Source organism: Cetorhinus maximus, chromosome 11 (assembly GCF_964194155.1).
Source record: "Cetorhinus maximus chromosome 11, sCetMax3.hap1.1, whole genome shotgun sequence".
NCBI classification, from domain to species: Eukaryota; Metazoa; Chordata; class Chondrichthyes; order Lamniformes; family Cetorhinidae; genus Cetorhinus; species Cetorhinus maximus.
The window spans coordinates 118489693-118502204 of NC_135889.1; the positions used below are offsets into that span (position 1 = coordinate 118489693).

Consider the following 12512-nt stretch of genomic DNA (forward strand, 5'->3'; position numbering starts at 1 on the left):
AGTGACATGATAAGACCAAAGGTGCCACAACTGCCCCTTCTCATCTCCACCAATTATTGCCAACATGGTTTACTCTATGTGGTGAATTTACTGATTTTTAATTTTTTTTATTCATTCGCGGGATGTGGGCATCGCTGGCTGGGCCAGCATTTGTTGCCCATCCCTAATCACCCTTGAGAAGGTGGTGGTGAGCTGCCTTCTTGAGCCGCTGCAGTCCATGTGGTGTAGGTACACCCACTGTGCTGTTAGGGAGGGGGGTTCCAGGATTTTGACCCAGCGACAGTGAAGGAACGGGCGATATATTTCCAAGTCAGGATGGTGAGTGACTTGTGGGGAATTTACAGGTGGTGGTGTTCCCGTTTATCTGCTGCCCTTGTCTTTCTAGATGGTAGCGGTCATGGGCTTGGAAGGTGCTGTCGAAGGAGCCTTGGTGAATTCCTGAAGTACATTTGGTAGATGGTACACACACTGCTGCTACTGTACAAGTCCAGCTAATCAATGCCGGGGTGCTGAAGGATTGTTGGAAGTACCTACCCTCTGACAAGAATGGCTTGCATTTATATAGCACCCTTTACAACCTCTGGACAGGCCAACGTGCTTTACAACCAATTAGGTGCTTTTGAAATGGAGTCACTGTTGTAATGTAGGAAAGGCAGCAGCTAATTTGCATATAGCAAACACCAAAATGGTTTGTGTTTCAGCAATGTTGGTTGTGGGGTGGATATCGGCCAGCACAGTGAGGAATACTCTCTGTCTCTTCAAAACAATGCCGTGGAATCATTTATGTCCACCTGCGAGGGCAGACAGGGTCTCAGTTTATCGCCTCATCCAAAAGACAGCACCTGTGACAGTGCAGCACTGCCTCCATACTGCACTGAAGTGCCAGCCTAGATTTTAAGCTCAAGCCTGTGATGTGGGACTTGAACCTATAAATTTATGACTTGATGCCAAGTGTGCAGCCCATTGAGCCACCTAAAAAGGGCTAAACTACTCAGTAGATAATCAAGAATCCCTAAGAAGCTATGTGGATGCTTTTCCTCTGTGAAATATTTCTAGTGGTGTCGGGAAGAAAGAGCAAACTTGTGTTTATACACTATCTTTCACATCATTAGGGCATCCCAAAGACACTGGCGCCAGTTACCCAATCTGAAGGTGAAGGGGATAAAGAGGTGACACTACGAAAGGAAGTGAAACTCTATGAGCAGCCGCATAGTGCGATGTTTACGGCAAGTACATACGATAGGAACAGAAGAAGGCCATTCCGTCCCTCCAATCTGTTCACTTAATTATAGTGTGTCATAGAGTCATAGAGTTTTACAGCACGGATAGAGGCCCTTCAGCCCATCGTGTCCATGCCGGTCATCAAGCCCCTATCCACTCTAGTCCCATTTTCTAGCACTTGGCCCGTAGCCCTGTATGCTACGGTGTTTCAAGTGCTCATCTAAATACTTCTTAAATGTTGTGAGGGTTCCTGCCTCTGCCAGGCAGTGAATTCCAGCTAAGCTCCCCCCCCCCAACCTCTGGGTGAAAACATGTTTTCTTAAACCCCCTCTAAATTAGATCATGGCCGATCTATATCTCAGGTCCAAATACCTGCCTTTGCTCCGTTCGCCAGCCAATGAGAGACCTTAGTGGTATAATGGTAATGTCACTTAACAAAGGTACCACCAGAGGCCAGGCTAATGGTCTGGGGGACATGACTTCAAATCCCACCACGGCCGCTGGTAGAATCAGAGTTTAATTAATAAATATAAAGCTAGTCTCAGTCGTGGTGACCATGACAACTCTCATTCTTATGTTGTGAAACCCACCTGGTTCACTAATGCCCTTTAGGGAAGGAAATCTGCCGTCCTTACCTGGTCTGGCCTACCCGTGACTCCAGACCCACAGTTCCCCGACTCTTAACTGCCCTCTGAAAAGGCAGAGAAAGGCACTCAGTTCAAGGGCAACTAGGGAAGCATAACAAAAGCTAGCCCTGCCAGCAAAGCCCACATCCCGTGAAAGAATTTTTAAAAATAGTTATTGATCTCAGTCTTGAATCCTCTGATTGATCCACAGCCTTTTCCCAAATGGAAAAGTGTTTCCTAAGATTGTGGCCCCCTCATTCTGGAATCTCCTCAATCAGAGGAAATATTGTCCTTGTATCTAGGTATATGAGCCATGTTTCATTAGCTATGCCTGCACTAAAATAAATGTTAGCAACACATACATGCCTGTGGATATACTGACCCAGAGTCAGTGGGGACAGTTCCTCACAGCCACTGTGGGTCCACATGAGAGGTATTGGAACATGGCTAGTGTCATCATGGTGGGCGCAGTCACAAGAACACAAGAAATAGGAGCAGGCGTAGACCCTATGTCCCATCAAACCCGCTCCACCATTCAATACGACCATATCCCCATATCCCTCGTTTCCCTGTCTATCCCGACCTTAAATGTATTCGACAATAAACTACCCACAGCCCTCTGGGGTAGAGAATCCCAATGATTCACTTCCCTTTGAGTGTAAAAATCTCTCCTCATCTCAGTCCTAAATGATCGGCCCCTTATCCTGAGACTGTGTCCCCGTGTTGTAGATTCCCCGACCAGGGGGGAAACAATCTCTCAGTGTCCACCCCTGTTGAGCCCCTTCAGAATCTTGTATGATTCACTGAGATCGCTGCACTGCACTGTTGACAGTGCCATCCTTCCGATCAGATGTTAAACTGAGACCCCCTCAGCTGGATGTATTTGGCCCTATTTGAAGGGAAACACCGGTGTTCTACCTAAAGTCTCCCTCAAACAACGTCACTAAAAAAAAAACTGTTCATCTGGTCACGATCACGATTGACGTTTGTGGGATCTTGCTGTGCACAAATTGACCGCCGCGTTTCCTACATGACAACAGTGTCCACACTTCAAGATCAGAAGTAACTAATGAGCTCTAAGGTGCTGAAGTGTCCTCAAGTTGCGAAAGCTTCTCTGTAAATCTAAGTGGTCAGTGGTTCTGTCTTCTCTGTCAATCCTTTCAGCTTTGATAGTGTCTCACGCCATGAGCCTTGACTTAAAATTGCTTCATAACTAACGGAAAGCCACAACCTCCTGTTTTGGCTTCGGGCCTGGCCCCGCTGGCCATTGTTTCTGAACTTGGGACCCCCCGTTGGACAGAAAACTCAAGGTCTGGATGAAGGTGCCCATCTCGAGCAACGTGCTGCGGTAAAATGCCTGAGAAGTAACGCAAGACGGAGAGGGAGGGACTTTCCACAAACATAATCTCACTAAATCACAGCTGCATATCCAGCTCATTGTCCTTGCAATGTGGCATGTAACTAATTGCGCTGGCTGCCAAGCTCGTGTTGTGTCAGTCTGTTTTTCTTGTCAACCTGGCTGGAGGTCAAAAGTAGAAACAGCATTTTCTATTGTAGCGAGGTTTGGGGAGACAGATAAAGCTGATCCTTTCCACAATGGTGTCAGAGGCTCCACACAAAAGCTTTTTGACTCACGTGGGCCTTATCAAGGCTGCACATTGCTGAGCTGGCATGGATTGTGCCCATTCTGCACTTACACTGGGGATGATGCAGGAGTATAAAAACGGCGTTGCCTTCCTGACTGACACCACAGCAGCCTCGTTGGATCTAGCCACCGCAGAGTCAAGTGAGTACCTTGCACGCACAGCTACTCGATCGTGCGCAAGAAGAGTTGCTTCAGCGTTTAGACTAACGTTTAGAGAGTAACGGCACAGGATTTAATGGAGCCAGGCAATGAATGCCTGTCATTATTTACACTAGTCCTTGCCTGTTTATTTTCCATGAGGCTTGCAGTGAAACTTGCTGCCGGCGGATGAGTGAGACAGCGCAGCATCCTCTGCAGGACATCCGGACTGTGCGTGAACAATCGTGTGCCTCTTTAAAACCAAACAGTTTGAAGGGGACGTTGAACTGTAGGGCACAACCACTGTACTGGGCAGTGTAAGTTAGAACAGGGGATTCAGTGTCAAGCCAGCTACAGAAAGAGAACTAAAGAGAGGGAAAGAAAGATTGGATTAAGAGGAAGAAAAAAAAGAGACAGAAAGAAAATGTTTTGAAAAAAAATCTCCAGTAACAATTAAAAGCTGAAGGAATGAGTCTCCACAGTCGTAATAATTCAACTTCAGCGCCAGCGAGATTTTTTTTGGCAGCAATTAACACTTAGCATACCGTTAAAAAGGCAACTTTGTAATAAGATGACCAGGCCTTAACTTTGTGAGGAGAGTTTAGTTTGTGTCTACAATCCAAGTATGGGAGCTGTTTGCCATTCAGGGAATTCCTGCAAGAGAGAGGTGACTGTGACAGAGATCACCTCGTACGAAAGGTAGGTATTTTGGGGATTTTCTACCAGGGTGACCTCCTGGACCAGTTTTTATTGCCTAGGTGTGCTGGGGAGGCATTTGCCTGATGTTTTTCCCCAGGGTTTTTAACTGTTTTTTTGCGTCTCCTAGGAGACCACCTGGTTTTTGGATGGGCTGCGAATTGTATATATTGTGATACAAGTTGTGGGGTCCAGGCTGGATGGATCAGAGTGTCTTTATCTGTCTGTCATCAGTTGTATATTTTTAATTTCAATGGTGAGCCAGGCAATGCAGTGCTAGTCTCCTGAAACCAGTGAGCCTATTAAAAGCCTCGAATTACATCATGTTTTGAAGCCAGTTGAAGTGCTTATTGAGTTCTGCCAAGTCCAAGCCATTGAGCACAACATCTCTGTTAATGAAATTCCACGGATATTGTTCCGAGTCCTTTTTTTCCCCCAATCTTCTCTCCTTTACCTCCTTCTCCTGAGAGATATTGCCTCCTGGTACAATCCTAGTTGAAGAAGTCCCAGATACACAAGGTATCACGGCTGTGTGGGGCAGGCTAGATGCACCAGGAGGTCTTTATCCGTCCGCCATTGTTCATGTGTTTGGGGTTTCAGTGGCGAGCCAGACACTGAGAAGCATGTTCATGAAGCTAATGGTGGAGCATTGGAAATTCGGCAGAAACTTCTCTATTTTTGTGTTTAACTGCATCCGCCCTCGCTTGAATAGTTTTGGGTTTGCGGTTAGCTTTATCATCATTTTGATTGAAAGATCTGGGTCAATAAATTATGGACATGGCTCAATTGGCAGCACCCTTGCCTCTAACTCATAAGGTGGTGGGTTTGAGTCCCATTCCAAAGACTTGAGCACATTCCTGTGAAAGAGCTATCCAATTAGCCACACTTGCCTCATAGTCCACGAATTTTTCTTTTCCTTTTCAAATATATCTCCAATTTTCTTTTCTGAAGCTACTATTGAATCTGCTTCCAGCATCCTTGTAGGCAGTGAGTTCCTCGCTGCATAAAAACGTTCCTCCTCACATCTCCCATGGATCCCTTGCCTAAAACCTTAAATCTGTATCCCCTACTACCATTGACTAATGGGAACAGTTTTTCCATGCCTACCTTATCAAAACCTGTCATAATCTTTTGCACCGCTGTCAGATTTCCCTTAACTTGTTCTGAGGTGTGTGTGTGTATAGACATGGGATTAGGAGGGGATCAATCTGCACTGTGACAATTCTCCACAGCCATGTATCCGCTTGATTGTTTGCTTAGAGCCTGTTCCAGGCAAGACAGGGTGGGCAATCGGGGGGTGACCCACAGAAAGAAGAGACTTTGTAAGGGGGGAGAAGGATATGGGTGGTGCTTATTATAAGGAAGAGGTGGACTTCATCTGCGGTCCAGATGATGGAGCAGAGAGGCCACAAGAGATGGCAGGTTTGAGGTGTGGCTGTGAATATGAGTCGGAGAGTTTGGATGAAGAGAGAGGATAAGGGAGGACAGGAGGGCAGTGAAAGTGGAGAAGAAGGCATTTTGATAGGAAGAAACTGTTTTCACTGGCAGGAGGGTCGGTAACTAAAGGATGCAGATTTAAGGTAATTGGAAGAAGAAGCAGAAGGGAGATGAGGAGAAAATATTTAATGCAGTGAGTTAGTATATTCTGGAATGCACCGTATTGGTGGTGGAAACAGAGATGATCAATGAATTCAAAAGGTCAAGACACTTGAGGGAAGTAGAATTTCAGGGCTACAGGAATAGAGTGGGGGAATGGGACTGACTGGATTGTTCACTCTCTCTCTCTCTGGCATGGACTCGATGGGCCAAATGGTCCCCTTTTCCTGCTGTAATGATTTTATGACAAGCCCTGCAATTCCGTGGCAGATCCTTGGTAGTTCTCCCAATGTCTTATTTTCCTGCTATAAGGTGGGTCGGAGAAAAATGAGACATGCTACCAAAGCTTTTCATCTTGCACTCGTGGTAGCTCATAAGAATTTTCCAAAAGTAACAGGGGAACAACAATTTACACTGCATGAGAAGACAGTGCTGATTGGTTGGTAAGTGGGCTCCGATTGATGGAGGTGTTGCCCTGGAGAATACAGTATGGAACAGTTAACTGCCCAGCTTTGTTCAACCAGGAAAAGCTAAGTCCACCTGCCAACCAGTCAGCACCCTCTTCTCATGCAGTATAAATTGTTGTTCTCCTGTTGCTGTTGGAAAATTCTTGCAAGCTGTCCTGATGAGTGCAAGATGAAAAGCTTTGATAGCATGTCTCATTTTTCAGCAATACTCAGGTTCTGCATTACCAAGCGATTAGTTGGTAGGAGACTTGGTGGAACACCACACCGGTTGAATAGTTCAAATGGTTGAAAATGACTCCCTAGTCCATTTGTTTTCCGTTTCTGCCAGTCTCTCAACAAAGTTACAGAAAATGGCCGATAGTAGCCTTCAGGAAAATTCAAGGTCAGAATTTCCATCTGGATTGTGATGAGGAGCCAAGAACCCCAGCCAATATTTTACCCCTTCCCAAATCAGGGGTGTTTGAAAAAACAAGCTCCTGCTTCAGGGGGGATCAACTCACTAAACGCAAATGTGGAACAAATCCATTTTGCTTCAATTCATTCTTGGGATATGGGCATCGTTGGCAAGGCTGGCACCTATTGCCCATCCCTAGTTACCCCTGAGAAGAAGGAGCAAAACTCCCTTCTTGAGCTGATGCTGTCTCATGGTGAAGGTATTTCCCCAGTTCTGTTAGGGAGAGAGGTCCAGGATTTTGACTCAGCAATCCTGAAGGAATGGCCATTGCATGCCCAAGTCGGGGTGGCGTGTGACTGGAGAGGAGCTCGGAGGTGATGGTGCCCTGTGAACCTGCTCCCCTTCCCCTTTTAGATGATGAGGGTCACAGGTTTAGAAGCAAACTGGTCCCTGAATAGTTCAGCTCTAGATCAGGAGAGGGGGGTGAAGAGGTGGAGATGTTTTAAGAGGATATTCCAGAGTGTAGAGTCAAAACACTGAAGGCGTGACCACCATTATGAATGGGCCAGTACATTTAATTGAAAGGGCAACTGGGGAGCTGCTCTTTGTTTTTGCCGCTAATGATATGTTCATCTTCCTGCAGTTACAGAAGGCACAGTGCAACAATTCAAGATGACTACCCAACCAATGGACATCATGGGTCAGTGGAAGATCACTATCTGGGAAGAGCAAAACTTCCAGGGAAAACATTGCGAGTTTATGCTGGAATGTCCCAACATCATGGAGCGGGGTTTCAACAAGATCCGATCCATTAAAGTGGAATGTGGACCGTAAGTATCCAACATTACACCGCTGCCCCTCACTGCCACCTCTCACATCCCCAAACAACGTCCTCTGCCATTAGTAAAATAGAGATGTTAGATTTTGTGTGGTAGCTGGTCCCACTGTCTCATACATTAAAGAATTGAAAGGGTCAGAAAACGCTGGTGGGAGTAGTTTATAGCCCCTACCCCCACCCCCACTCCCTAACTGCAGTTATACCATTGGACAGAGCGATAAGCAAGAAATTATTGGAACTTGTAACAAAAACAATGTAATAGTTATAGGGGACTTTAATCTTCATCTAGACTGGACCAATCAATTGCAAAGGTGGTCTGGAAGGTGAGTTTGTAGAATGCTTTTATCACAGTTTCCTGTTATACTGTGGGACCAACTAGGCATAAAGCTATTTTAGATCTAGTTTTGTGCATTGAGGCAGGGTTAATTAATGATGTCATAGTAAAAGATCCACTGGGAAATAGCGATCATAATACATTAAGTTTGAAAATGACATACTCCAATCCAAACTAGAATCTTAAATTTAAACAAAGTACATTATATAGGCATGAGGAGAGAGCTGGCTAAAGTTAATTGGAAAAATAGACTAAAAGGTATAGCAGTCAGTAAACAGTGGGAAATACAGATAATTAAAGAAACAGTTCAAAACCTTTAACAAAAATACATTCCATTGAAAAACAAAACACAGTGAGAAAGATCCATCTGTGGATTACCAAAGAGATTAAGGACAATATTAGATTAAAAGCCATGTTGCAAATAATAGTGGCAAATCTGATGATTAGGGGTGTTTTAGAAACCAGCAAAGGTCCACCAAAAAGTTAATAAAAAGGGAAAAAGTAGAACATGAGAATAAATTAGCCAAGAATATAAAAATTTTAAGAGATCAGATCAGCCATGAGCTTATTAAATGGCAGAGCAGGTTTGAGGGGCCGAGTGGCCTACTCCTGCTCCTAATTCATATGTTTGTAAGAGTTTTTACAAGTACTTAAAAAGGAGAGTAGCTAAAGTAAACAATCGTCCCCCGGAAGCAGAGACATGAGAAATTACCATGGGGATTAAGGAAATGGCAGAGACATTAAACACATATTTTGTGCCTGTCTTCACAGCAGAAGACACAAGTTTCATACCAGAAATACAGGGTAACCTAGGAGCTAATGAGAGTAAGAAAATTAAGATAATATCAGCAGAGAAAAAATACTGGAGAAACTCAAGGGACTAAAATCTGACAAATCCCTGGGACCTGATGGTCTACATCCTGGGGTTCCAAAAGAGATTGCCGCATGGTTCAAACATGGACAAAAAGAGCTGAACTCCCGAGGTGAGGTGAGAGTGACTGGCCTTGACATCAAGGCAGCATTTGACCGAGTGTGGCATCAAGGAGCCCTAGCAAAACTGGAGTCAATGGGAATCAGGGGGAAATCTCCCCGCCGGTTGGAGTCATAACTAGCACAAAGGAAGATGGTTGTGGTTGTTGCAAGTCAATCATCTCAGTTCTAGGACATCACTGCAGGAGTTCCTCAGGGCAGTGTCCTCAGCCCAACCATCTTCAGCTGTTTCATCAATGACCTTGCTTCCATCATAAGGTCAGAAGTAGGGATGTTCGCGGAAGGGAGAAATATGTCAGAAGAGTAAGAGGCGACTTGATTGAAACATATAAGACCTGAGGGTGGATGTGGAGAGAATGTTTCCTCTTGTGGGAGAATCTAGAGCTAGGGGGTCACTGTTTAAAACCAAGGGGTCGCCCATTTAAAACGGAGATGAGGTGAAATTTTTCCTCTCGGAGGGTTGTGAGTCTTTGGAACTCTCTTCCTGAGAAGGTGGTGGAAGTAGAGTCTTTGAATATTCCTAAGGCAGAGGTGGATAGATTCTTGGTAAGCAAGGGGGTGATAGGTTATCGGGGATAGGCGGGATGCAGTTTTCAGGTTGCTTATCAGGTCTTAATAAATGGCGAAGCAGGTTCGAGGGGCCGAATGGCCTACTCCTGCTGCTGGTTCATACATTCGCATGTTCGTACATTGGAGATGTGGGCGGTGGGAAGCTGTACATGGACGGAGGCAGTGTTATATCAGGATCAGGAGATGTTGTTTGTTTGGGGAAAATCACTGAATGTCTTTTCTCCCTCTCTCACTTGTAGATGGGTAGGCTATGAGTATCCAGAGTTCCAGGGACAGCAGTTCATTCTGGAGAAGGGTGACTACCCACACTGGGATGCCTGGAGTGGAAACAGCGGTTACAGGACAGAGCACCTGCTTTCTTTCCGACCCATCAAATGTGCCGTAAGTACCTCGTTATCTATGACTCTTTCTCTCAGCGTCTATGTCCGTCCTGTAACTCCGAGCCCGCAATTATCAGAAAGAGGTGAGGGTAAGAGGCTGTTTCCTCTGTGCTGGACATACAATCAAATCCCATGCACTTTCAGAAAGGGTCAAGCTATTATAAGTGTACAGAGCACATTTGTCCCATCTCGCCAGGCCACAGAAAGGAGAACACTCAGGCTAGAGTGGGTTACGCACAGGGGCAACACGTAGACTTTAATGTTTTACATAAAGAACAGCACATGTACAGGAGTGTGTTACACACAGGTAAATATATGGACTGGGGTATGTTACACATAAGATAACACGTGGACTGAAGTGTGTCACACACAGAATATGCAAGAATTGGAGTTTATGCATTGGATAAGAGGTTGAAATGTGTTACAGGTGAGAAAATACATTGGCAGGAACGTTTTACATGTAAGAGAATGCATGGCCTGGAATGTGTTACATATAAGAGAGTACACGGACTGGAATGAGTGACATGACATCTATGATAAACACACGGGCTGGAGAGTAGTACACGTATGACAAGATATGGACCGGGATTTTCCGGCCCCATCGCAGGTGGGACCCACCACGGGCGAGGGGGCCCCCCAGCCAGGAGTCCATAGACTTGCGGCGGGACCAGAAGATCCCGGCGGCGGGCGGGTGCGGAGAATCCCGCCCACGGTCTGGAATATGTTACATGTAACACGTGGTGAAATATGTCACCTGTAAGACACCACCTGGTCTGGAACATGTTGCATTCAGGATTCAAATGGGAAAGCGATTCCACATCAGGGTGTCTGAAGTTAGCCACCTTGCAGTAGGGATCTTTCTGGAGACTTGGGGTGTTGTATATTATGGATTTGCAATGCAGCCACTTACACCCTTTCTCTCTCTTCCCAGAGCCACAGCGACAGTAAGGTCACCCTTTACGAAAATGAAAACTTCCAGGGCCGTAAGTTTGAGTTGTGCGATGACTACCCCTCTCTGCAGGCCATGGGCTGGTGTAATAAGGAGGTTGCTTCCATCAAGGTCAACTCTGGAGCGTAAGTAACCAGTGGACACGCTAGCAACACAGTTACACGTACCCATGTCCCTCCTCCCCACTGTCCAAGGGAAAGCGCACCACCTTGGCCAGGAGTTTGACATCAGGTATTGTGCATTGGGCAAACTAGTGGGAGGTGAAAGTACAAAATGAACGGAGTGGAGTTATATTCAAGAAGGAGCAACTGTGGGCTGATCACCCTCAGCAGGATTGACTTCGCCTTCAGCGATGGGTTGGTTGACCCCTTGTCCAAGCGGCCAAGAGCCCCCACAATTTTGAGGCCTAGGTGCAACTCTTTTGGACGATAAATTTGTGAAATGTTGGAGGGTGGGGAAACATGAGAGAATTAAATTAGCTCCACTGCTCAGAGGGCCTGGGGAAAAGCAGTTAGAGCGGGAGAAGGCGTGATGTGGTCATGGTCCATTTTCCGATTAAATTTTTGTATCACTGCATTGCCTCATCCCTCCCTACCTCTGTAGCCTCTCCCAGCCCTCCGAGATCCCTGCGCTCCTGCAATTCTGGCCGCATGCACTGCCCCCAATTTCCATCACTCCACCACTGGCGACCTTGCCTTCAGCTGCCTAGGCCCCAAAGCTCTGGATATGCCTAACTAAACCCCGCCGCCTCCCTGTCGCCTCTGTTAGCCAACTTCTCAAAGCCACGCTTTTGACCTGTTGCAACACTCCCTTACGCGGCTTGGTGCCAAAGTTTTGTTTGATAACACTTCCATGAAATGACCTCTGATTCTTGTTTCATAACATCACGGGCTCTATATGAATGCATGTCGTTGTTGTTACAGGTGGGTTGGCTACCAGTACCCAGGATACAGGGGCTACCAGTACATCTTTGAGAGAGACAGACACAATGGCGAGTTCAAGAACTACAATGAGTACAGCACCCAAGCCCACACCAACCAGCTGCAGTCTATCCGCCGGATCCAACACTAAGTTATGGAGAGCTCACCGACCATCGGACCAGCCTGTACTACGAAATAACTGTAGTGAACAATAAAGAAAAGGCATTCTGCAAAACACTTGAGAGTTGTGACTGTATTTATTGTCCGTTTATTAATTTCAGGGGAGCCTCGTTTTTATTATGTTGGAGCTGTGTTAGTTCAGGGTTGAACATCACCCTGGGAGAGCTCTCACTTACTGAGGGTGACGCCTGCTAAAGCGAACGTGTCATAGCCAAGGCTGGACTGAAGGTTCACTGGAACCGCGCTGAACAATGATGCTGGGACCACCTTCCCCAGCCGAACACTCGGTGGGCTTGCCAAGCTTGCAAACATTGTTTGAACAGCAGGATAGGTCAGGTTGGGCGGAGGCACAGGTGCTTGAGTGGGCCCCGAAGGAACCTTCTTGCTCCTCATGGCCCCAGGGTTCTCAATGAACGTACGCTGGGAAATTGAAAACCTGATTGTAAAGGTGCGACGGCCGTGGCTAACTAGAGGCGTTAAGGATAGTATTCAACTAAAGAAGGAAGATGGTGATGCTGCCAAAATGAGCAGTAAAGCCGAAGATTTGGGAGGTTTTTAAAAAAAATCA

General features: G+C 46.1%; 1 protein-coding gene across 2 annotated transcripts in view; it reads left to right on the forward strand.

The window, feature by feature from the left end:
• The window catches only part of LOC144686318 (beta-crystallin A2-like), a 53289-nt gene extending 41288 nt beyond the window's left edge, over positions 1 to 12001 (forward strand). Inside the window, exons 1-5 of one of the 2 annotated variants that reach the window (XM_078551398.1) lie at positions 3403 to 3633; positions 7427 to 7613; positions 9755 to 9896; positions 10827 to 10969; positions 11768 to 12001. In XM_078551398.1, the coding sequence (XP_078407524.1) occupies positions 3519 to 3633; positions 7427 to 7613; positions 9755 to 9896; positions 10827 to 10969; positions 11768 to 11915 (735 nt within the window). In that variant the 5' untranslated portion in view covers positions 3403 to 3518 and the 3' untranslated portion in view covers positions 11916 to 12001. Of the gene's footprint in view, positions 1 to 3402; positions 3634 to 7426; positions 7614 to 9754; positions 9897 to 10826; positions 10970 to 11767 lie in introns of those variants that run through there. The other variant, XM_078551399.1, reaches the window with a different exon arrangement.
• Positions 12002 to 12512: the final 511 nt, after the last annotated feature.